The sequence below is a fragment of the Lagopus leucura genome, unplaced genomic scaffold (genome assembly GCF_019238085.1).
Source record: "Lagopus leucura isolate 7727_CA_CO unplaced genomic scaffold, USGS_WTPT01 Super-Scaffold_100014, whole genome shotgun sequence".
Lineage (NCBI taxonomy): Eukaryota > Metazoa > Chordata > Aves > Galliformes > Phasianidae > Lagopus > Lagopus leucura.
In genome coordinates this window covers 7,514,751-7,539,412 of record NW_024962268.1, presented here as the reverse complement: position 1 = coordinate 7,539,412, position 24,662 = coordinate 7,514,751, and the positions used below count along the sequence as shown (strand labels likewise).

Below are 24,662 nucleotides of genomic sequence, written 5' to 3'. Positions count from 1 at the left end.
TCACATGTTGGTCCGACCAGTTTACTACAAAACCTAAGCAGGGAGACGGGGAAGGGAAGGAGGGCGACAGAAAAGATGGGAAAGAAGCAGGAGTTGGGTAAAGCGGGGAAAGTCACCATCAGGATCCAGCAGCCGTCCCGTTGCACGGCGTTTGAAGGTCCCAGGCAGACGCAGCGGGGGGCGGGGAGCAGCAGCGTGGCCGGCCTTGGGCAGCAAGCAGGTAGCGAAGGAAGTCGCGGAGCCAATCCTTGAAGCTGCAGCAGCGCTCAGGCAGCAGGCACAGGAGAGTTCGACAGCATGAAGGAGTCACCTCACGAGGAATCTGATGGTCAGGAATCCTTGATCTTCTTCGTGAGGAATCATATTGTCAGAAACCTCCGTTCTTCTTCACGAGGAATCTGCTGCCAGAAAACCTATCCTCATGGTTTTCAGTTCCTCTTTTGTCCTCCTTGCTCTCCTGCCTACGTGACAAGGATGGGCCTTGAGCGGGAGTCATTGAGTACCCCCTGAGATGGCCATCATCCTGAGATCGGTCCACACAAAGGAGCACTTCACAGCTATTTAGCTGCAACTCATCTCGCTCTCGTTGCCCCTGCCCTTGTCCATCAGCATCCCCCAGACAAAGGATCTGACAACCTTTGCCCAGCACTTGTCTGCACTTGTTCATCTGTGTCCTTCAGCCAAAGAATTTCACAATCCTTGCTCGGGACTTGAACAAGTCCATCTGTGCCCCCAGCAAGCTTTAAGACACAGACGTTAACAGAATAATACCTTACAAAATAGACTTAATGCTTGTTTTTACTGTGGATAATTTTCTGAAAGTAAATTAGTTGAATCTCTGTATCTTGACAGTGCTTATGAGTGGGTGTGATGTTATCTTACACAACGTAGTCTAATGAAAAATTAGTACAGGGTGTTTATATAATGTGCATGGAAATTACCTGTCTGTATTTGCCGTCTTTTATTCGTGTTTGGCTTTTTTTTAATTGCTTTCAGATTTTCATGGATCTCAACAGTGCAAGCAGTGTTGTTTTGCAAGTCTTGACCCAAGCTACTAGTCAAGATACTGCAGTGCTGAAGCCAGCTGAGGAACAACTGAAGCAGTGGGAGACACAGCCAGGCTTTTACTCTGTCTTGTTGGTAAGATACAGTGGGAAAAGTGTTGTTTCTTAAATTGTCAGCAACTTGAAGGTGACTTTTTAGAACAGTGTTGGATAGTGACGTCTGGCTAAGGGTGGCATTGAGTTGTCATGGTCCAGCTTGCTGGTGTCCTTACACAAGCTGTGCTTGGCATTGTCCTCACTGTCTCTGAGGAGATTTGATTCCCAGGCATTTAGGTAAGGGAGAAAATAGAACTTCTAGCAGCATGAGTGGTTGAGCCTCTAGTGCTCCCACACTTCCAGAAAGGTGTCCTTAAACAGCTGCCAGCTCTGCTCCATTCCTATACTCCTAAGCAGAGTTGTTTCCCAGGGGATCTCATCCACTAACTCCTTAAAAAGCTGTGGTTCACTCTCCTGAAGTTCAGGGTCCTGACTCTGCTCTTTGCCAGGCCCATACTTCTCAAGATCGCAAACTGTGCCAGGACATGGTTGCTACAGCCCAGACTGTCTCCAAACTTAACCTTTGCTTCTCTACTATTCCTCTGTACAAACCTAGAGACGCAGCCAGGCTGTAGATCATAGTGGGTACCAAAGAAGACATGCAGAAAAGAGGCAATTAAATTCCACCTACTTTCACTAATCCTTGTGAGTAACATAGCCTGTACCAGATAAAAGCTGAAATTCCATCTAGTATCCATTCAGAGAACAACTCTGTGATAGATCCTGCTGTACTTCCTGGATCTACAACAAAACTGAAGCAGTATGAACAAATGTAAGCAACCGATGTGACACAGTGAATGACGTGGCTCACTGCTATGATGGACGGGGAGTACCTGACTAGGACAATAATATTCTATTTCCTCTGCTGTAAAGCAGCATTGAAACACGATGTACCAGAGAAACATCTGTTCCTTCTGTATTGCCTGTGCATACTGCTATTGCTACATAACCATAAGAGGTTCTACAAGCTAGAATTGTTAAGTTAGAAAACAAGTAATTCAGTTTTCTGAAACACTCCTTCCTGCACATGCATGTACCTGAATCACTGATTTTAAGAACTCTGTAAAATGAAGGTGAATTTTGAAGTACTTTTTGGTGATCTTTCTTCTCCATTTACTGTGGTCTTATAGAAGATGAGAAATACCACACAAAACAAATGACTAATGTTAGTTAATAGTTAAGCTCTCAGCTCTGCACGATGCCACAGTGCTATAATTACCATTTTCTTGAGTCTTAGGACAGATCAAAGTGGATAATGGCTGTTGTGTAGAGTTAACACAAGCTTCTTTGGGAAAACTACACCTTGTCCATAACAACAGACACGTAATCAAAACATTAAGTGGCTTCACTCAGTTAGGATACACAAGTCATCACTTTGAGGCTCAATGAAAGGTCTAAGCTATGTTAAAATTCCCTGTTTTCTTACAAAAGTAGCTTCCTGACTTCACAGATTCACAGAATCATAGGGGTTGGAAGGGACCACCAGAGATCATTGAGACCAACCCCACTGCCAAGGCAGGTTCCCTACAGCAGGTTGCACAAGCAGGTGTCCAGGCAGGTCTTACCTCCAGAGAGATTCTCCTGGAGAATATTTCCAGAGGAGACTCCACAACCTCCTTCCAGTGCTCCGTCACCTCACTGTAAAGAAGCTCTTGCGCACATTTGTGCAGAACTTCCTATGCTGCAGTTTCCAGCCGTTTCCCCTTGTCCTGTCTCCACTCACCACTGAAAAGAGTCCGGCCTCGCCATTCTGCCCCCCACACCTTAGATATTTATAGACCTGGATCAGGTCCCCTCTCAGTCTCCTTTTCTCAAGGCTGAACAGACCCAGTTCACTCAGCCTTTCCATCCTATAGGAGAGATGCTCCAGGCCCTTCACCATCTTTGTGGCCCTCCACTGGACTCTTTCCAAGAGATCCCTGTCTTTTTTGTACTGGGGAGCCCAGAACTGGATGCAGTGCTCCAGATGAGGCCTTACCAGGGCAGAGTAGAGGGGGAGGATCACCTCCCTCGACCTGCTGGCCACGCTCTTTTTAATGCACCCCAGTAAGCCATTGGCCCTGTTGGCCACAAGGGCACACTGCTGGCTCATGGCCAACCTGTCGTCCACCAGGACACCCAGGTCCCTCTCTGCAGAGCTCCCCTCCAGCAGCTCATCCCCCAACCTGTACTGGTGCATGCAATTATTCCTCCCCAGATGCAAGACTCTACACTTGCTTCTGTTAAACCTCATCCGTTTTCTTACTGCCCAGCTTTCCAGCCTGTCCAGGTCTCACTGAATGGCAGCACAGCCTTCAGGCGTGTCAGCCAATCCTCCCAACTTTGTATCATCAGCAAACTTGCTGAGGGTGGCCACTATCCCCTCATCAAGGTCATTGATGAAGATGTTGAACAAGACCGGGCCCAGCACCAACCCCTGAGGAACACCGCTGGTTACAGGCCTCCAACCGGACTCGGCACCGCCAACGACGACCCTCTGCGCTCTGCCAGTCAGCCAGTTCTCAACCCACCTCACTGTCCACTCATCTATCCCACAAGACAGTTGACTAAAACAAAAATCTGTAGATTCTGGCCATGCATTAAGACTGCCGGTCAGCTGGTAATTTTCTGCCAATTCCTACAAAGGTTCAAAAGCACTAAGACAGTTGATAAAGGAAATATCGACCTCAGTAGCTTATACAAAGCCCATAAGACAAATGCTCTTGTTTCTGAAAAACACTTAATGGGATTTTCTTAACAGTACTAAGTTGCTAACAGACTTGGAATGCCATTGGTTCCTGGAGGACAAATGGAAGACGTGGTCATTTCAAATCAAAAGGAAGCATTTAACTGGAATTACTACATATCCATTTTTGTTGCCAGATCAGATTCTACTGTATTGTAGGAATATACTGAGATGAAGTTCATGATCAGAGAATACAGACTTAAGTTATGGCAGTATCAATCCCCGTGTCATTGAGTATACTGAAAAATACAGTTTTGTGTGGAAGTCCAGCTCTTCAGCCATGAACAAACTGAATGCGTTTAAAATATGGAGTAGTATCTCCTCTTCTGTTGTCTGTGATAAAATAGCACATCTTATTCTCAATAGGAATCAAAATGTGAACGCTGTATTCTGCTGCTTTTGTGAGACGAGCTTCTCCCTTTTCAGTCACGTGGGATTAGATAAGGCTTACAGAAGTAAGTACTGAAGATCTTTCACTCTTCTGGTAAAGTCTATGAGAAATGGATGCCTTCCGAGTTGAAGCCATGCAAGAGTCTGAAAAAAGTGAAATATTCATGTCACAATTTCTATTAATTTATACAGCAGATTAAATCATTTCTAAGACATGCTTACTGGCAAACATTCAAGACAGCACAAAAGTATCCATAATTAAATACAAGAAAGAACTGTCACACTGTTATATTGGAAGTTACTACTAAGTTTGCCACTTTAGTGCTACAGGTACATTTCCAGTCCAGTTATTTATGTTGCATCCTACCAGGTTTGCTACATCTCTGTAAAGAGCAGTTACAGCACTGACTGTTACACTGACAAACAAGCAGGAATTTTAGATGATTCTTGTTCCAACTTGGAGTTAATAGCCAGAAGCCAGACAACATAGTAGGAAATTACAAATATTTCCAAATTATGGTACAGATTAAGGCCCAATCCTGAAAATAAGTAAGGGCTGTGCAAGCATGCAGAAAAGTGACATTAGCAATTACGTCTGTAGAAGAGATGTAGAAGTGCTTAGAACAGACATTACAGGAGTAGGGATCTTTATCTAGTTGCTTACGAATACTGTAAACAGCAGTTAATATACATACAGAGTTTAAGTGCTTCATGTTCAGATTGGAAAGAAAAGAGTGTTTGGCTTTCAGTGGAATGCAGGGATACTACTTTTCCTATGTGACCCACTATTAATCTGTTCAGCGTAGGTATAGAAGCAGGTGGAATCTGAAGAAGCTTAGAAGGAAGACAGAAAAGAATTACCGAATGAAATCATCTATATCCATGGAGCGGGCTCGTTTTTCAGAGTAACCTGTATCTTTTAGGACTGTCTGTATTTTCTCTGAAATTTTGAAATTTTCAGGTATTTCCTGGCAATAGAAAAAAAGGATTCAAATTACTTTTCTAGTCAAAGCACAGAAAAATATTAACTTATTATTTCCCTGCTTTTAGACCTGCTTCTTTTAAGCAATGTAAGCTGTACTTTTTTTTTTTTTTTCCTACGGATTACTGTATTCTTGTGTCTGAAATTATACCTTAGCCCATTCACTATAAATGAATCAGTAACAGTATTGCTAATCTGACACAAAGTTTTCTTAGCAGGCTGTGAGGTCAGTCCTTGAGACATGTACAGCCACTGTATTAACAATGTCCTCAGATTTAATTTTTTTTCACTGCAATTTAGTAACATTTCAGATTTTTCTTTAAGAAAAAAAGCTAAATTTCTCCCTTCCCAAAACCATCTCAGACATGCTTTTGCATGTCGAGCCTTTCCATTGTTATTTTTTTATTCTTACAATATTAGAATTTAGGTCACAACTCACAGGCTTAAAATTTGATGTATTAAAAAGGAACTTACTGTATTATGTAAGGAACAATGAATTCGGTAGTTGTGATCCAGCAACTGCTCTACAGCACTTGACCTAAAGGAAACGTAAATCTAGAATGAAAGCTGATCTTTAGTTTTTTGCCTTTCTGTTAGACTTTACTATAAAAATAAACTATTGATGACATAGAGTTGTTCTTTTTAAACAGATGTTAAAGGGTTATCTCCTAAAAGTTTCATTTTGTAAGAGTTTGTGACCTTAGCATAAACTCTCCTTCAAAGTTTATTCCAGACTCTGATGGCATGCATTTAACACTGCCATGCATTTTCACAAATTGAATGGTGAATTGGATGAACTCTCAAACTTTGAAAAATTTTTCTCGAATAGAAGTTACTTACTTGAAGGCTGCAGAGAGTGTCTTGTTTTTCCTAACAAAGGCTATCCTTACCAGACCATCCCATTCCTGAAATTGAAGTGTACAATCTTTACTGAAAGGAAAATACAGCTGCTACAATCAGAAACAAACACTTGATAGTTTTGCAACCCTAAATGATCTTTCAGGAGAGTATCTTTCTTAAGAATTTCGTGGAAAAGCACACAATCTTGGACAAAGTAATACAAGTTGAGGAGAAAAAAAAACCAACACTTTACCCAATAAAACCACTTGCTCTTTCCTGTGGTCAGGGCTTCCAGGTGAAATTTTAAGTGCTGAAGATGCAAGATGCTTCAGGAATATTTGAACAGTGCTGGACAAGGTTGGAAAAGTCTTTAAGATCAAAACACTTCAAAAATCAACTCCAAAAACGTTACCTTGTAGCATCTATCTTCTGACACCCTAAAGAGTGACCTGAAGACATTCTTTTTATCATAAACAACAAAGCCATCAGCCAGAAGGGGAGCACTATGAAAGGCACATTATGAGTTGCAACTCCCCCGCTGATACGGAGTTATTATCTCAGTCTTGTCAGAAACGGAATCATAGAACAACTTACGTTGAAATGGACATTGAAGATAACACATTCCAACTCACCTACCATAAGCAAGGACAACGTCCATGATATTGGTTACCCAGAGGCCCCAGCCAGCATGGTCTGTAACATCTCCTTAGGACACACACACCTCCTCCAGGAAGCCTGTGCCAGTGCCTCACCGCCCTCTGAGTAAAGAATTTCTTAACATCTAACTTAAATTTCCTCTTCTTTAATTGAAAACCATTTCCTCTTGTCCTTTCTGAGTCTGTAAAAAGTGAGTCTTCCTCTTGTTTATAAGCTTTCTTTATGTAAAGGAAGATGGTAATGAGGTTTCCTCATAGGCTGAACCAGCTGAACAAGCCCAGCTCCCCCAGCCTGTATTCATGGGAGAATCATTGAAGACATCAGGTCATTTTTATGGCCCTTCTGTTCTAAATCTGTCCCAACATCTCCACATCCTTCTTGTGTTTGGGGCTCAGGACTGGATGCAGTATCTCAGGTGAGGCCTCATAAGGGCAGATCAAAGGGGGACATTCCCATCCCTCACCCTACTGGCCACCCTGTTGCTGCAGCCCAAGATACACTTGGCCTTCCAGGTCACAAGTGCATGCTGCTGGCTTGCATCAAGCCTTTGCATCCTCAAGGATCCCCAGGTCCTTCTCTGCAGGGCTGCTCTCAAAGAGTTCTCTTCTCATAATGTACACATATGTGCGATTGCCCCAACCCAAGTGAAACACCTTGAACTTGTCCTTATTGAACTTCCTTAGGTTCACAAAGGCCCACTTTTCAAGCCTCTCCAGGTCCCTCTGAATGGCATCCCTTCCTTCTGTTGTATCAACTGCACTACTCAGCTGAGTCATCTGCAAATTTGCTTGAGGGTACACTGAGACCTACTTTCTAGATTGCTGATAAAGATGTTGAAGAACACTGATCCCAAGACGTCCTGGAGGGAGACCACTCATCATCAGCCTCTACCTGGACACAGACCTGCTGGCCACAACCTTCTGGCTGCAACCATACAACCAATTTCTTCACTGAATAATTCACCTTTCAAATCTACATCTTCCCAATCTATACATAAGAATGCGATATGATAGCATGTCAAAGGCCTTGAAGAAGTTCAGGAAGATGACATCATTACCCTTCCTTTGTCCATTGATGCTGTCACTCCATCCTAGAATTCCATTCAACTGGCCCTTGGACAAGTTATGCTGGCTGACTTGGATCACCTCCCTGTCTTGCATGCAAGATAATAAGTAGTATGTTACATTGTTAGTAGAGCATACGATGCTCACCTGGAAGTTGATGGGCGGTGGTGGGTTCTTTGGCTCTATTCTGACAACACTGGATTCAACTTTAGGAGGTGGCTTGAAGTTGTTTTTTCCAACCTGTTAGAAGTTAAGCAGCTGCATGATTAATCTGCACATCTTCACATTCATACAAACATAGTTTTCTCTTCAACAGCTTTGTTATGTAATGTATACCTTCATCAGATGGTCCACTCGAGCTAATAACTGAGTATTAATAGAAAGTCTGCAGTACAGCTTACTTCCTGGTTTTGCAACCAAACGAAGTGCAAATTCTCTTTGAAACATAAGTATTGCACACCTGGGAGAAACAGATATGACAAATAAATTCTAAGTTTAATCAACTTTTAAATCAAAAGCCAACTAGCAGTAAGAAAACACATCTTTTTCCCTCTCAGCACTTAAAGCAGTGCGCACACTTGCTTAATTAGCTTGGATTGTTCAAAAAAGCCACAGTGAAATCAGTCAAATTGTTTCAGTGCTACTACAGAGTTTGATTATTTCAAGTGGATGAAGATCAAAGAGACAGAGACTAGTCTCAGAGTTCTGTGTGTGACTAACAAATAACTTTGAGTATTCCTATGACAAATCTTTCAAACTCAAGTTCTCTAACTCCAAAAACTGACCAGTAACATCACTAAAAGAAGTCTGTCAACGACATATTGAACAACACACAGAAGTACCTGGTCAGCTACATTTTTACACCTTATGGACAATAGGAAATGTCATGGCTTCAATTCTACCCTTATCAACCTTATTACCTAATGTAGGAAAGCATTTGAAATTTTACTATGCACTGCTTATCTCTGGAGTAACAATCAGTTGCAATTCTAGTGCAAACAGGAGAAATTCTTGAAGACTAAATCACCTCCTTGTGCACAACACATTGACTAACCTACAGGCATCAGCAGTTTCTACATTACAAAAAACAAAGAAAGTAGGAGGCTTTTTCTTCTATCTGTCAATCCAGAGCATTGCTATTTCACATACCTGAAAAAGGGTCTATGAAGCAATAACTTGAAAACAAATGGTGAAGAAATCTGAGGAAAAGAGTACTAACATCAGTACAACTTCCCAGCAATTATGAAAAAAAATTTTGTCACGTTGTTTAGTCTATACCTGGTAAGGCAAGTTGGCTACACATGCATCAAAAAATGGTAAGTCTGTTTTCAAGACATCTCCAACTTTGATTTCAAGTTTGTTTGCCAGACACCTAAAGAAAAGTACACTGGGGTTACCTTCAGATAAGCATGTTGCTAGTGTTTGCCAAAGCAGCTCCACTGCTTTAAGTTCACATAATTTCCACAGTTGATACTTACGTGCCTTGGACTCTTTTCTGAAGTTCACCCACAAGTCTGGGATCAATTTCACAAGCAATAACCTGAAAATAATGTATATATTTGCAATGCTTCATATGAACTCCTGACTGGGTCTAAAATTACAATTGTAAAACAGGTGCAAGCAAATGTTGCTAGAAGATTAAGCAGCTACTCAATATTTCCATCAGGCTATGTGTGTTTTTTTTCCTGCCTGTCTAAAATAGTCTAATCGCTGCTCATGTTCCCTACTAGAGGGAATGCTTGGTGAATTCTGCTTCACAATGACAGAAAGAGCTGACATCAAAAGATCAAAAAGCTATGAACGTCACAAACCAGTTATCCCTGTGGTAACCCAGGTATCCCTTCAAAAAGTCAGAAGGATCATGAGGCTCTGTTTTCAGGGCCTGTATTCTTACTGAAAAATCAAGATCTTTTGCCCTCTGCAAAAACAGAGGCTTCTGCAGAAACCTCCTGGTTTCTGGCATCCCTGAGCTCGTTTTTAGGACACCTACATTACGCTTTGACATGCAAGAGATACAAGATAAATTGATAATAGCAATACAGTTTGACAAAAACATATATGAATTACACAGACAAAAACTCACTGGAATTATGCGTGTTGAGAAAAATATAAATCAGTTAGTTCCACTTACCTGGATGAGACAGCAAAAGACCCTTCTGTTTGCCACAGTCTAAGCCATAACATGATTTAAGTACAGGAGGAAGTCCACACTTACTTTTTTCACTTTCTCTAGCATCTTCACAGTCAGGTTACCAGTTCCAGGGCCTACTTCCAGAACAACATCTGTACGCCTCAATGCAGCCTAAGAATAAATAGCATCTCAGTATTTTTCTAAAACAAACTTGTAGCGGTCATTCAATTTTAAAATGGAAGGCATGTGCAGCTCAGTAAAAGCATGAAATGAACTAACAGACAAATATAAATGTAGTCTGAATGAGAAGGGGGAAAACAGTGAAAACAATAATGCCCTACAATTTAATTAAGTGGTGCTTTAGATGAGTACAGAAAAGTAAGCACATAGCCACCATTTTTAAGAAATGCAGTAAAATGTAAGTAGTACAAAAAAGCATCTCTGCAACCATAAAAAGGATGTAGAAAATAAAAATGCATGAAAGCATGTTTTTAAGCAAAAATTCCTTCTGCTCCTGAGCCCAACTCTGAAGTTCAGCACCTCCCGCAGCCGCTGCCCTAACAGCACGCTGAAAGAACTTCTCAGCTCTCCGAGTGACAGCGGTTAGGTGCAGCAGGCACGGTGGGCACTCACTTCCCCTGACACACGCACCCACACCAGCACGGCCTCACCATTACTTTCACAGAACCCCAGAAGGGCTGAGGCTAGCAAGGCTCTGTGGGTCCACACCCGGCTCAACCTGAGCAGAGTGCCCAGGCCCACATCCAGCCTGATTCCGGAGATCTGTAAGGAGGGGATCTGCCTCCTCACGTGCAGGCTGAGCAGTCCCAGCTCTCTCAGCGTCTCCCAGGAGGAAAGGCGCTGCTGAGGCGCTGTGAGCTGAACACCTCGGGAGGGTAGAATTGTTCGGGTTCCGCGCAGGCACCTGACTACCCAGCGGCCCCGCGAGCACACGGACAGCGCCCTGGGGCACGCACCTTTTCGATGATGCTGTTGACGACGAGGGGGTTCTTCAGGATGTGCTGCCCGGCGCCGGTGTTGAATAAGATACCTGCGGGAAAGCCAGACGGAAAGCTCGCGCCCCGCGCCAGCCCGACCAGGAGCCGCGGCAAAGCGCGGGCGCTTTCTCCATTAAGCCCACGAACCCTCCGACGCGTCTCCGTGTCGACAGCCCGGCCTGCACTCACCGTTGGCGCGGCCCTCCTGGAGCTGCTGCCGCGGCCGCTTCTTTCCCTTTACTTTAGGCATGGCGGCGCCGCTCCGCACCGCGTACACGTGCGGCCGCCGCGGGACGGCACCCGGACGGCAGCTCCCGTCGGGCAGCGCGGCAGGAGCGCGTCACCGCGGCGCTACGGCGGCCGCGCGGGGGCGGAGGGGCGCTCTCGCGCCGCGGCTGCGTGCCGCCTGGTGCTGGGGGGCGGCCGCTCGAGCGCGGGGCGCGGTCAGAGGGCGGCCCGTCCCGTCAGGGCTTTCCCGTCGTCTCTTGTCCTCACAACGAGATAACTCAGAGCCAAGGCGCTCTGTGCGGAGGCAAAGCATGAATCCCTGTCGTAACCACTCTGCCCCGCGCCACAAACACAACTCCGCGCAAAGCGTGAGCCTCCTCGAATCACGTCGCACCCGCCGAACGCCGCCCAGCCGAACGGCAGCAGAACGCCCGCCGCCCCCGCACAGGCCAGCCCGCGCCCACCTCGCGCACGCGCAGCGAAACAGCGCCTGCCCGGCGTTGCAGCGGGCAGAGCCCGTCCACGTCGCGCGGAGATGACGTGTGCGCGGCGCGCCGGGGAGGCGGGGTACCGCAGCTCCGGCGGCGGGTGCCGGCGTGTGGCGCGAGCTTCAGAATAGGCGGGGGCCGCGCGCACGCCCCGCCCAGCCGCGGTGTGCCGTGCCCCGCTCCCGCGCTGCCGCTGTCCCGCGGGTACTCCTCCGGTATGCAGGGCGAGGGAGCGGGCTGCTGGTGGGCGGGGCGCGGGGTGGAGCGGGGCGGCCTTCCGCGGCGCGGCGTGGCGTGGCGGGCAGTGGTGGGTAGGGAGGGGGGCGCGGCGCCGAGCGGGGCTGGTCGGTGCTGGGCCCGGCGCGCTGCCGTGTGGAGGCGGTAGGGGCCGGCGGCGTCCTGCGGGCGGGAGTGGGGCGGAACGAGCAGCGGGAGCGGCCTGCACCGGGCGGGGGCGAGCCGCGAAGTTGCGCGGCGTCGTGCGGCGCTCTCCGGTGCGCCGTGGCGTCGGGCAGGTGCCGGTGCCGCTATCGTTATTGCGGGTTGCCGGGACAAGGACTCCGCGCTGCCGTCGCGCCGTCCGCCCGGCCCTCGGCGCCGCTGCCGGCTGCGCGCGGAACGGGTCCGGCCGGGCAGCGCCGAGGGGACGGGGCGGCGCGCTGCGCTGCGGGGAGAGCCGCGTCCTGCGGGACGGGGCGGGGCGGCCGCAGCGATACACACGGCTGTTCTTCTTCCCGCAGGCTGACGTCGACGGCAAAGCTGCTTTTCCCCGAGTCGCACGGAGGGCCGGCGCGGCTGCGGTGAGTTCCGTCTCTCCTTTCTGTTGCCTCGCAGCACGTGCGGGGTGTTCTGAGCGCCGCCGCTGCCTTCGAGCGTCCCCATCCTCGAAACGGCGCTCCGAGAGGCGCCGGCAGTGCGTGGGAGCGCCTCCTGTGGTGCGCGCACTCCGGGGCTTCGACTTCCTGGAGCTCCGGTGCCCGCCTCTCCCGTCGTCACCTCTCCCGTCGTTGCCTGTCCCGCTCCATCGCTGCGCCGTCCTGCGGGAGATTGCTGCGTGCCATAAATCTGTGTGTATGATGGGCTTATCGCTCAAAATGGATGCGTAAACTTTGGGAAGCGTGTCTTCAGATGTAGGTTTTAACTGTCTGCTGGAAAGGCTTCATGTTAATTAATTTGATTAATTAACCAATTAATAATTAGTTTAATGCCCCTGCATGAGAGCAGGCTGAAACTTGCATTTTTATGTCTGCTGTTGCATGCTAGTTTGTTGTGAAGCGTTCAGTCTTGTTTATGAAATGGCAAAGGTGAGCTGAGTTTCAAAGAAGTTAGATGAATAAGATGGGCTGTGTGAGTTAGGTCATCATGAGAAGTTTCCGATGGCTGGACAAGGGGGAACATAACCCTCATTTTCAAGAAGGGAAAAAAAGCCATGCAGGAAACTACATGCCAGTTGTTCTCACCTCTGAGACTGGCAGGACCATGGAGCAGATCCTCCTGAAGGCCCTACTAATGCATCATGGAAAGTAAAGTGATTGGTGGTAACCAACATGGCTTCACCAAGGATAAGTCATGCCTGGCAAACTTGGTGGCCTTTTACAGTGGAGTTACAGCATCAGTGAAAGACGAGCAACTGATTTCATTTACCTGGCCTTGTGCAAAGTGTTTGATTTTGTCTCATGTGACATCCTGGTCACCAAAATGGAGAAAAATGAATTTGACAGATGGACCACTTGTTGGATAAGGAATTGGCAGAATGACTGTACTCAGAATTGTGGTCAGCACACAATGTCCAAGTGGAAACTGGTGTCAAGTGGTGTTCCTCTCAGCCCAGTGCTGTTTAACATCTTTCTAGGCAACAAGGACAGTGAGATTGAGCGTACCGTCAGCAAGTTGGCAGATGACACCAAGCTGGGTGGTGTGGTTAACATACTAGAGGAAAGGGATACCCAGAAGGTATCTGGGTCCAGAGGGACCTGGACAGGCCTGATAGATGGGCCCCTGCCAACCTTTTGATGTTCAGTGAGGTCAAGTGCAAGGTCCTACACTTGGGTCAGGGCAATCCTAAGCAGAGGCAGAGTTGAGTGGAGAATGGCTTGAGAACAGCCCTGAGGAGAAGGATTTGGGAGTGTCAGTTGATGAAAGACTCAGCATGAACCAGGAAAGAACCTGGGACAGGCTGTGGCTTCAACCTGGAGAAGAGAAGGTTCTGAGGGGACATTATAGCGGCCTTCCAGTACCTGATGGGAGCCTACTGGAAAGCTGTCAAGGTACCTTTTGTGAGGGCATGTAGCAACAGGATGAGGGGAAATGGCTTTAAACTTGAAGAGGGTAGATTTAAACTAGATATTAGGAAGAAATCCTTTACTGTGAAGGTGGTGAGACACTGAAACGGATTGCCCAGAGAAGTTGTAAACACCCTCTCCCTGGGTTTGTTCAAGGCCAGGCTGCATGGGGCTTTGAGCAGCTTGGTCTAGAGGGAGGTATCCTTGCCTGTGGCAGGGGGTTGGAATTAGACAATAGTAAAGTGAAAAATGTTTCACTTCCAACCTTACTGATAAAGAATGAAAATATTCCTTCCTTGTCTTTGTGCACTCCTTTCTCCTTTTTCTGTGTTGTTGGTGCTGAGCCCTGTGACATGGTTTTTCATGAGCTGTGTCCAAGCATACTCCTTTGAATAGCCCCACTATCATTTCTTGCTGACTGTACCTTCTATAAAGAGTTTTTGGTCAGTTTACTTTCCATTTAACCTCAGAGAATTTTTCATTTTTATCTTTGTCGTTTTAATCTTAGTTACTACTGTAAATACTAATGCCAGCCTTTCTCACCAACTGTCCCTTATTACTGTGTTCCACCTTCTTTCTTTGCTCCTTTTTCCCCCGTGTCAGCTGATTTTTATTTCAGATCTGGGTTTTTGTTTCACTGTACTAATAAGTTTCTGTGTAAATTCTGTTATAGTTCTGGTTTACTGTTTGAGTCAGTAGCAGCAAAGGGATGAAAGCATCAAAATGTATTCTAACATAGATGTGTTTATTTTTCTTCTTTGTTACAACTATAATTGGGCATAGTATAGACGATGTTTCCTATTTACACAAAGAAATAGTGAACTATTCTTGAAAATCTTCCTAAGGATTAACATGTGGTTGTTGTGGTGATTCTGGTCTCTAGTGTACTTGCTAATAATTTTTGTGGAACATTGAACAGCCTCAATACCTGTTTTTTTTTGTTGTTGTTGTTTGTTTGTTTTTACTGCTCAGTAGGTGTGATTGATACAGGTACCTCAGGAAAAGAGGCTCATAGGAAAATGATGGAGAGATTGGAATGACTGCCAGCTGTTCCTGAAATTGAAATACTTATGGGCACTGCTGATGGCTTGTGAACATTGACACCAGTACTAACTTTCATCTGAAGTATTTCTTCAGAAGATGAGCCATTGCTGGTTCTTGTGTCTGTTCAGAATGGAAATCTTGCTTTTCCTATTTTCCTCAAAACAAATGTGCTGAAAAAAAGTCTTAAGTTTCTAGTTGAATCTCCCAATCTGTGGCTGGTAGCTTTAGCCCCTGTAATGTCATCTGCGAAAAAACCTGAAGTCGTTCTCACCCTCTTTGTATGTGACTCTCATGTGGTCATTTTTAGGTATCTTTTCAGCCATCCTGTAGCTCCCACTTTACCATACTAAACAAGTACTCAATTTCTATTCATAATTCTTTGCTTGACTCCAGTTCCATTGGTAACTCTGGACTCTCTCCAATTTCTGCACTTTTTTTCTTGAGCTGGGGAAGGGGAAAATGATGACAAAACCGAAGACTGTGTTAGAAGCAGTATGTTATGTGCAGTGTCCTCCTAGATACTGCTGCATAGAGGAGGGTGGTAACATGCCTGGAGTTACTTGCCATGTTCCTTCTAAAGCTGTTCAGTATGTAATTAACATTATTTTCAGTGAGAACACTGTATTTTGTGAAATACTGTTATCAATTTCGGAAGATCATAACTAAATCTTTTTCTGTACTTCATTACTGTGGAAAATGTTTCACTGAATTAACAAAAGATAACAATTGTACAAATTAGCTGGTTGGGTATGTATGAGCTGTTTTGCTGATTGTTCGGAGTATGGAAAAAGCTAAGGTCTTAGATATTTTCTCATAAAATCTTTTGTCTGTAGATATATAGCTGTTCTTGGTTTGTTTTCAGTGTGATTCTAGAATTTGAATGTATTTCAGGGTGAGGAAGAACCTGAATACTCACCTTCCTTCAGCTTTAGGCATTTAAAGAGTGTGAGTTTATAAATAAAGATTTTATTTATAAACTGTAACCAAAGATTGCCCCATCTTCAGCAAAATCAGTGCCTTCATTTCTGTTCTGGTGCTCATGTCAGTCTCATCCAGCATGAGGAGTCAAAAAGTCAGCAGTGCCCATTTGTGGAGGACTAGATATCTTTGGGGCTGTTCAATTCAGATGCCAAACCTCTACTATGTCCTCAGACCAGGGTCTTGTGCAGGAAATATCACTGAAGGATTGTCTTCTTCTGATGATCTTTCTTGGACATCTGACATGGTCTTTCTGAGAGACAAAACAATTAGTTAAATGAATTTTTATCCTGACCTTTTAAGGTCATTCCTTTAGCAATACCTGCTTATTATATTTAATGACTTTTTTTTTTTTAAGTGAAAATATAAACTTTTTCAAGAATGTGTGAAGCTTTGTAAAAGCTTCTTTGATTTTGTTGTTGCTGTATTTGTTTTGTTATCTAGAACTGTCAGGTAATAATTTTGAAACAAGCAAATGATGAAATCCGCATGGGTTTTCGTTAGTGCTGTACTAATCTCAGTGTTTGTCATCTGATGACACCTGTTCTTGCTGAAGCGTGTGAAGTTTTAGTAATCACACCATTCACAGGGAAGGAGATAAAAGAAAGAAAAGCTGCCTTTTTTTTCCCTGATGTCCTTGCACTGAATATTGATATCAGCGTCAGTGGATGTGCTACAGAATCAGTGTTGATAGGCATGCAGCTTTCCTATGGCAGCTCATTGTTTGGAGAACACTGAGCAAACACCCTACAATAAATTTATTTCAAGTTGAAGAAGTTACTTAATGTTTTGTTTAGACAGATGCACACACTGCAAACTCAGTAACTTTCAGAAGTTCCCTACTGGATTTTCATTTCACAGTGTAACTGATAGTCTGCTTTTTTTTTTTTTTTTTTTTAAATTGATTAGGTGTTCCATAATTATACTTTATCAGGTCTTGTTCAGTGGCGTAGGACTGTGGGATAAGAATACATTTCTTTCAGAATGAAAATAATTTGACTCTTAAACAGAAACAAATGAAACAAAGTATAAATTTGGTCTTGCACGAATTGAGCTGTGATTTCCTCTGTAGTGCAAGCTCTTTGCCTGCTTCTTCTGGCTTTTCTCCCATTTGCTTCTTTTCATCCTTTCCATCGCTGCCTTTTTTAGGTTCTCCGAAGCTCTGTTAGCTAGACTAGACAAACTTCTTTATGCAGTGTTTATACCAGAAAATTCTGAATGTACATTTTATTGATGCTTTGTTTGTGTGAGCTTATTTTCCTGAAGTTCTTAGTGCTTTGCAATAGAGATCCTATTGTGATCCTTCCTTTCAAGTTAATCCTGTGTTTTTCTGTGTTGTCAGTGTGTTCTTGCTTTCTGGTGAATTTTGTCAGTTCAGTGAGGCAGAGAGTCCAAGGTGTTCAAGATATAAAATATCTGCAGAAAATAAAAACATGGTGTTATTTTACCTGAATACCTTTTCATATTCCCTGTGACGTCAGCAGCATTATTTACAGGTTTATCATTTAGTGATTATTTTTAATGGAACAATGAGCCTATCAAGACTTTTAGTATAACATTAGAGCTTTACCTTGACTTGGATTCTTTGTTCTGGGCACTGTTCCGCAAAGGGAAAGCCAGTTCTAGTTAGATTTTACAGTGTAAATCAATGTCCTGGTTCCGTGGAAATTGATGATCTCCTAAGAAGCAAGCTGAGAATTTTAAAGTTGTGGTCTCATAATTGTAGGAAATTTTTAGGGAATTTGTAGGGAGATAAAGGTAAAAATGATTGATACAGGTAGTTAATGAGAAATAGTAGTTTGTTTTTGCAGCGTTGTTAAAGCAGAGACATACAAAGATGTATTGTATGTAGGGTATAAAACAGAAGATTACCTGTTTGCTCTTTTTAGTTAATTCTGCTAAGAGATTTAGTGGCTGCTAGTTTTGAAAGTATGAACAGGCTTTTGGTTTTTTTAATCTTTTTTTTTTTTTTAATCTGTGTGTTTTTGACCTGAAAGTCTTCATTTTTTTGTCTGTTTTCATTAAAGAACACATACATTATGAGGTCTTCAATCTTGTTTGGCTTGTTTTTTTTTGATGTTAGGGTGATGCTTTTCTCAAATATCAAAATTTCAGAGCTATTTCAGAATAAGGCTTGATTTGTGACTTTCTGAATATCACCCTGGCAAGTTTCTGCCTTATTTTTTGTGTGAATGTTGGGATGATAAACTTTGCTGTCTAATATTGAACAAAAGCAAATTCTCAAGCCTTTTCATAGAAATAATCTGTGCTTGGTTGTTTATTTAAGAAACTTAACTACAGAAATATTTTAACTCGGATCGGTATTGCAATAAGTTTACATAGGTTATAAATGAAAATTTTTTTTGACAGAAAATCAGTTATCTTAACTGTCAGATATCATTGTTTTTGTATATGTTCCTCTTTAATTCATTGCAATCCTTATTCTACAGTTGTTATAAATGTGATGTCTGCCTTGTGTCAACCAGAGAGTAATGACTTGGTTTTTCTTTACATGGTATAAGTATGTATTTATATTTGAAATTAAGCAGTTGTCATTCCCAGTTTTTCTGATTGTATGCTAAATAGATAATAAATACATGTATGTTGAGAAAAATTCAGTTTCGTAGATAGACTACGTCTAGATGTTAGATGGACAGTTGGACTAGCTGGTCTTAGAGGTCATTGACAACATTAATGATGCTATGAATTGTAGAAATTAACCACCTGAAATATATCAGCTTTTCTTTAGAGGCAAAAGTATTCAGAAAATAGCTTTTAATACTATGCATCTTGCTTGTTTCAGGTAACCTCATGGTTTTACCTGCTTGCCAGTGAAGTTCTGTTTGCAGTTTGCTCTGTCTGCTGTGCTTCACACAAGGTAACCAATTTAATATCAAAATATTTTCTGTAATCCTTCAAATCTAGTAAAAATGTTTGTAGTTACAGACTTAATGCTTGCTTTTACTGTGGATAATTTTCTGAAAGTAAATTAGTTGAATCTCTGTATCTTGACAGTGCTTATGAGTGGGTGTGATGTTATCTTACACAATGTAGTCTAATGAAAAATTAGTACAGGGTGTTTATATAATGTGCATGGAAATTACCTGTCTGTATTTGCCGTCTTTTATTCGTAAGTGTTTCTCTTCTTTTTTTAAATGCTTTCAGATTTTCATGGATCTCAACAGTGCAAGCAGTGTTGTTTTGCAAGTCTTGACCCAAGCTACTAGTCAAGATACTGCAGTGCTGAAGCCAGCTGAGGAACAACTGAAGCAGTGGGAGACACAGCCAGGCTTTTACTCTGTCTTGTTGGTAAGATACAGTGGGAAAAGTGTTGTTTCTTAAATTGTCAGCAACTTGAAGGTGACTTTTTAGAACGGTGTTGGATAGTGACGTCTGGCTAAGGGTGGCATTGAGTTGTCATGGTCCAGCTTGCTGGTGTCCTTACACAAGCTGTGCTTGGCATTGTCCTCACTGTCTCTGAGGAGATTTGATTCCCAGGCATTTAGGTAAGGGAGAAAATAGAACTTCTAGCAGCATGAGTGGTTGAGCCTCTAGCGTTAAACCTGTTGTAAGATAATAGAAGATAATAGAAAGCCAAAAGGACTGTTGGCCTGGTATGAGATAATAGAAGATCATAGTAGGCCAAGCGGACCCTTACTGAAGGAATTGCTTTTACCACCCCCATGAAGTAATAACATTGGTGTGTACCATGGCAGTACCACCTTTGTTGTGGAGTTGGTGTGTATTGTTACAGTTTTCATAGAATAAAAACTCCTTCATGCATTCGGTTTGATACCCAGGTGGTGTTGATTTCCTTCTTGTCAGCAATAGAGGGATTTCTAGGGAGATTAGATGACTTGACTGGTAGTAAACTTCCAGGAATAGGAAAGATGAGAACCTTATTTTACTGCTATTGTTGATGAAACAGTGTACATATAGATCTGTAAATGTGATACAAGGTGATGAAGTACATATTCTTGAAGAACCAGAGAATCTCTACTTCTTTATTTAACTTCATTTAGCCACTCAGAATTCCATGGAAGAAAAGTTAGTTGGTACCTTCTTGGTGGAGCAAGGGGTTAAGCAGGTGGTTGTAAATGGAGAGTTGTTAAGACAGTCAATCCCTACGGGAAAAGGGAATAATGTAATTACTAATGTCAGTACCTCTTCTGGGATAAAGAGAATAGAGAAAACTATAGTACGTGATGAAATGTGTATCTTTGAATCTACAGTAGTAGATTCTATTGTAGTACTTAGCAGTGATGTTATTGTGCATTTTTATACTTCTTTTGAAGATGCTGTATACCTCTTGACGAATAGAGATGGAAAGGCAGTTAGATTGCTTGTTTGTTTTGTGTCTTTTGCCAGTTGTATGAGTTTTAATTGTTTAGCTTTGTTCCTGTAATTTCTGTGGCAACATTGTGGCTACAACCTTTGATGTTTATCTAATGGTAGCTAGTTTTGAATCGATATCTTTGTTGGCTTGTGTTTGCTTTGTAGTGATGGAGGTTTGTGGCTTTTTTGTTGTTGTTTTAAGCATTATATCTAGAAAGTTGGAATTATTATAGAAATGGAATTTAAGAGAAGTGTATTTTAGTTCTGAATTTATAGTGAAAATGCTTGATAAACATTTTCCTGAGCTCTTTGAAGGCTATATTTCTTCAAATACCAGTTTCTTCAAACATGGTATGCAGTTACAACATGCTGCTGATCTGAGTCCCTATAGTTTTAATGTTTTTGTGGGCTTCTGAAATGAACTGATTTAAGTGGAGTATAGAATAAAACCACTGACTTCATGCCTGTTTACTCACTAAAGAAGGCAGTAATGTCTCATGCCCTCAAGAAATATCAGTCTGATACAGTCATCTTTTTCCTAAGATGCCAGTGGACACAGCATAAAAGCTGCTGTCCACTGTGGTACCTGTTTTAAGTTACCATAGCTTACCTTTATTTCAGCTTTTCCTGTTTAGTTAATCTTTAGAAGCACTGTATAAAATAATTCCTGTATGCATTTACATGCATTTGTGTGTACTTGTACATACATGTGTGTAGCAGTGTATATATGAATGAATATGTGTATGTATGTCTTCAGCAGTTGAAGCTAATGTTCAAACGTAAAGCGTAGGCAAATTGTTGCTATCCTGTCAGTTCACTGTCTTCTCATTGATACTGGTAGTCAGGGAGGTTCTTGGCATGGGTCAAGAATAATGAGGAAATCTCCTCTTCTGCACAGTGCAGAATAGTTTCTTACTTCAGTCAGAATCTGTCTGTTTTGTTGAAATAATTTTGTTGTAATAATTCATTGGTGCTGGTAATTACCTTTTAATTCCCTGTACTACCAGATGAGATTAGAATTATATTTACATTCTTCATTAGACTTACATTTTTCAAATTAAATTTTAAGGTTAGCGCTGAGCATTTTTGTAAGCTCTTAAAATTAGTTGTAACATATTATTTTGCTTGTCTGTCAAATGCTGACTGATGCAGTTTGTTTCTATACACTCTTATACACAGAAGGGTTTATACATGTGCCAGTGCATGTTTTTATACAGCTTCTTTTCTTTCTGTGGCATGTTGGATCACTTTTAACGTTTGTTTTTTTTTCCAAACAGAACATCTTCACAAATCATGCCCTGGATGTGAATGTCAGATGGTTAGCTGTGTTGTATTTTAAAAATGGAATTGATCGCTACTGGAGACGAGTTGCGCCACAGTAAGTTCTGACTCCCTTCCACTTAACCTACAGCAGGTTTTGGTACACTTCCCCAGCTGATAGTCAGCTAATTCCTTTGTAGACAGCAGCTGCTTTGGAGTTGATGTTGAAATTGATTAAAACTTTACAACGCTGTGGCCCTATCTGCTCTCATATTACTTCTCACAACTTTCTTCATGTTTAAAAGGACTGAGCTACAAGTGTGTTTCGTAGTCATCAGGTTTTGAAGTAACATTATGAGGTTTGTAATTATTATCTAGATTTTCTGATAGTGCAGATATAGTAGGAGCGAAGACTCCGGAAAGGTTACTTGTGCAGATTTCATATGATTCGGAATTCTCATTGAATTATATGCATGGGAAAGAGGCACTACCTAACACAATAGGAAATTCTGGTCTTCCTTCTCTTCTCCTGTTGTATCTGTTCTGATAACACATGACAAAAAGCTCTCCAAAGAAGCTACAAGTCTAGTCATTATTAAGCACTGAATATTTTACTTATTATAAAGTTACAGTGCCGTTATTAATTGTTGCAAAGAATTATGTAATTCACAGAATCACTGAATGGCTTGGTTTAAAAACCATGTACTTTCAACCACCTACTATGGGCAGGTTGCCACCCACCATATCAAGCTGCCCAGGGCCCCATCCAGCCTGGCCTTGAACACCTCCAGGGATGGGGCCCCTGCACCTTCTCTGGCAGCCTGTGCCAGGGCCTCACTGCCTTCTGACAGATAACCTACTCATATAACCTATTAATGTAGCTTTAATTCATTTGTAAATCAGAGCTAAAGAAAGTTTCTTTTAAAGCAATAATTTTTTGAATACTTACACGCATGTGAAGAACATTCCATCTCCAGGAACAGTAACAGTATACTAAATGCCTCTCTTACACTGTGTTCAAGTTTTCCTTGAGTCTAACAGAACTAACTTTGCCCTGTTTCTGCTGAGCAATTGTAGCTTTACAACTGCTATTTCTACATGGTGGAAAGATATTAAGTTGAACTCATTAATTATTTGGAAAGTGGAGTGTTTCGTTCTAATAAAATTCATAGTTGCAGTATACTAAGTCGTAACAACTTCTTTAAAGAGCAAATGATCCTTCTGAAACATATTGCTTTCTGCACGTTTCCCTGTGCTGTCCATCATACTCAGGCTACTTATTCTTTACTTGTGTTAGACTTAAAGTGGCATTTTTCAACAAGTAGTTCTAGAGATAGGCCTTTGAATGTGCTTTATCCTGTTTTCTCAGGCAACTTTCTCTGAGTAGATTCTAGATTTGTGATAGCCTGTTTTCAGGCACTGTTTGAGCTATCTTTTGGAAGTGTTATCAGATTGTGGTCTTATTTTATAATTTTGTACATTCTGGGCTTCTTCAGAAATAACTTCTCTCAAGTCTCAGTGGTACTATGAGTTTCTTTTCCTGAAAATATTGCTGATTTCACATATAATTTATTACTATGAATTCCCATCTTTTGTGGACTTTGTTCTTTAATTTGATTACTATATTAGCAACCTTCATAATATCTTTCATCATATTTTCGTTTGAATGCTGATTTCAAGTAGTGTCAGATTTAGACTACTAGTTTGTGAAATAATACATCCTAAAAATATATATAAATAAACAAAAGCTCCAGAGGAACTTTTTAAATCTGTGGGTAAGTATTTTCCCATGCCACATACACAGAAAAATATGAAGAAGCTTCAAAACTCCAAATTGTGGAAGACTACAACTTAAAGACTTGGAGACTTAGCAATTTTTCCTCTGGTGTAATTCAGCCCAGAGGTAAGATAACTTATTGAGTAATAAGCACTCTTCATAACTTCTAGTTTGTCTGGAGTTGTAGGTATTTATTGCAGTTTATTAAAGGAAAATAGGCTGATTCCTGTGGTTATGTCTATGAACTCTGCAGTGCATAAATAAGGAGCTGGAGTTGTAGTGTCCAGCAGATGTCAGTGTTGGACTATCTGGATGGTAAATTCTTTAGCGCTCCTGTGAGTGGTTAGAGACTTGTATATGTATGTCACATAAAAACACACTATACTGCTTGGATCCTAATTAATTTCTTAAATTCTTTAGCTTTCTGTCCACTTTGTTTATCATAAACTTCTCTATTTAAGGGATTTCTTCTTTTGCTTTGCTTGTAAATGCCAAAGCTAACTTACAATATTTTTCCCTGTAGCAGTGAATTGTAGATTTACTGGTTCTGAAATGTCCATTTAGTATGCTTGACAGAAAAGACAGTTCAGGCAAAGGCTCTCATAAGCTCACAAAATAAAGGAAATCGTAAAGTTGAACAATTGAAACACTTTCTTTGTTTGCTGTTCTTCAAAGTGACATATCTTTACAATCACTGAAATTTGCATGTGTAATCAATTGCGATTAGATTTCTTAGGTACATTATTAGAACCTTTCATGTTGTGGGAACCATTCAGATTATGCCTGTGTATCTGGAAATTTTATGCTGCTTTTGTGTATTTACAAACACAACAACAAAAATACAGGCACAGTGGAAATTTTTCTTCTGTGAGTAAATGAAAGTGCTTGAGTCACAATTGCTACAGTAATAACTGTACACTAACTCCTTAATTAGAGTCAGTTTTTACTTTGTATAGTTTTTCTTGTCTCAATATAGCTGTATCTTACTCTGTATGTGAACTTTCTCTTTTACCATTTGGGTTTATGTAAGTTACAGTAAAACCTAATGCCAAAAGACCTTGTAATACTTGAGCGTTTCACTTTTTCTTCAAATACCTTGAGATAGTTGAAAAACAAGGGATGACCTCTTCATAATTTACGTTTGTACGCCATTTTCTTGAAATATATATTTCGGTTTGATAATCTTCACCCAGACACTACAATGCACAGATTGCAGTAATTGTCCAACAGTAGTGACAACTCTAAATAAGGATTATTGAGTTTTTTTGGAAATAAAATTATATTCTAATAAATGTATCCTGACAGTGCTCTTTCTGAAGAAGAAAAAACAACATTGCGTGCTGGACTTATTGCCAACTTTAATGAACCAGTGAATCAGGTCAG

General features: G+C 42.0%; 2 protein-coding genes across 2 annotated transcripts in view; one reads left to right on the top strand and one right to left on the bottom strand.

Moving 5' to 3' along the window:
- Positions 1–3,904: 3,904 nt before the first annotated feature.
- DIMT1 (DIM1 rRNA methyltransferase and ribosome maturation factor) lies at positions 3,905–11,196 on the bottom strand. The gene is made up of 12 exons (XM_042875237.1): positions 11,077–11,196; positions 10,867–10,940; positions 9,974–10,060; positions 9,237–9,298; positions 9,037–9,130; positions 8,908–8,957; positions 8,095–8,218; positions 7,906–7,998; positions 6,038–6,102; positions 5,672–5,735; positions 5,077–5,183; positions 3,905–4,359 (listed from the first exon to the last, which is right to left on the bottom strand). Exons 1-12 carry the CDS (start codon positions 11,135–11,137, stop codon positions 4,317–4,319), a joined length of 924 nt encoding a protein of 307 aa, XP_042731171.1. The 5' UTR covers positions 11,138–11,196; the 3' UTR covers positions 3,905–4,316.
- A 580-nt stretch (positions 11,197–11,776) lies between these two features.
- Positions 11,777–24,662, top strand: part of IPO11 (importin 11) — a 75,674-nt gene continuing 62,788 nt past the window's right edge. Inside the window, exons 1-6 of the mRNA XM_042875265.1 lie at positions 11,777–11,818; positions 12,344–12,403; positions 18,711–18,785; positions 19,073–19,216; positions 21,520–21,620; positions 24,585–24,657. Coding sequence (XP_042731199.1) covers positions 19,079–19,216; positions 21,520–21,620; positions 24,585–24,657 — 312 coding nt within the window. The 5' untranslated portion in view covers positions 11,777–11,818; positions 12,344–12,403; positions 18,711–18,785; positions 19,073–19,078. The remainder of the gene's footprint in view (positions 11,819–12,343; positions 12,404–18,710; positions 18,786–19,072; positions 19,217–21,519; positions 21,621–24,584; positions 24,658–24,662) is intronic.

What these genes read in the sequence shown, in the direction of transcription:
- DIMT1 (XM_042875237.1), bottom strand. Translation starts at nt 11,137, where the DNA reads ATGCCTAAAGTAAAGGGAAAGAAGCGGCCGCGGCAGCAGCTCCAGGAG. An exon ending in CAGAAAAGAGTCCAAGGCAC is followed by an intron (nt 9,131 to 9,236) that starts GTAAGTATCAAC and finishes ACTTTTCTTTAG; the next exon opens with GTGTCTGGCAAACAAACTTG. An exon ending in GATATAGATGATTTCATTCG is followed by an intron (nt 4,360 to 5,076) that starts GTAATTCTTTTC and finishes CACTTTTTTCAG; the next exon opens with ACTCTTGCATGGCTTCAACT.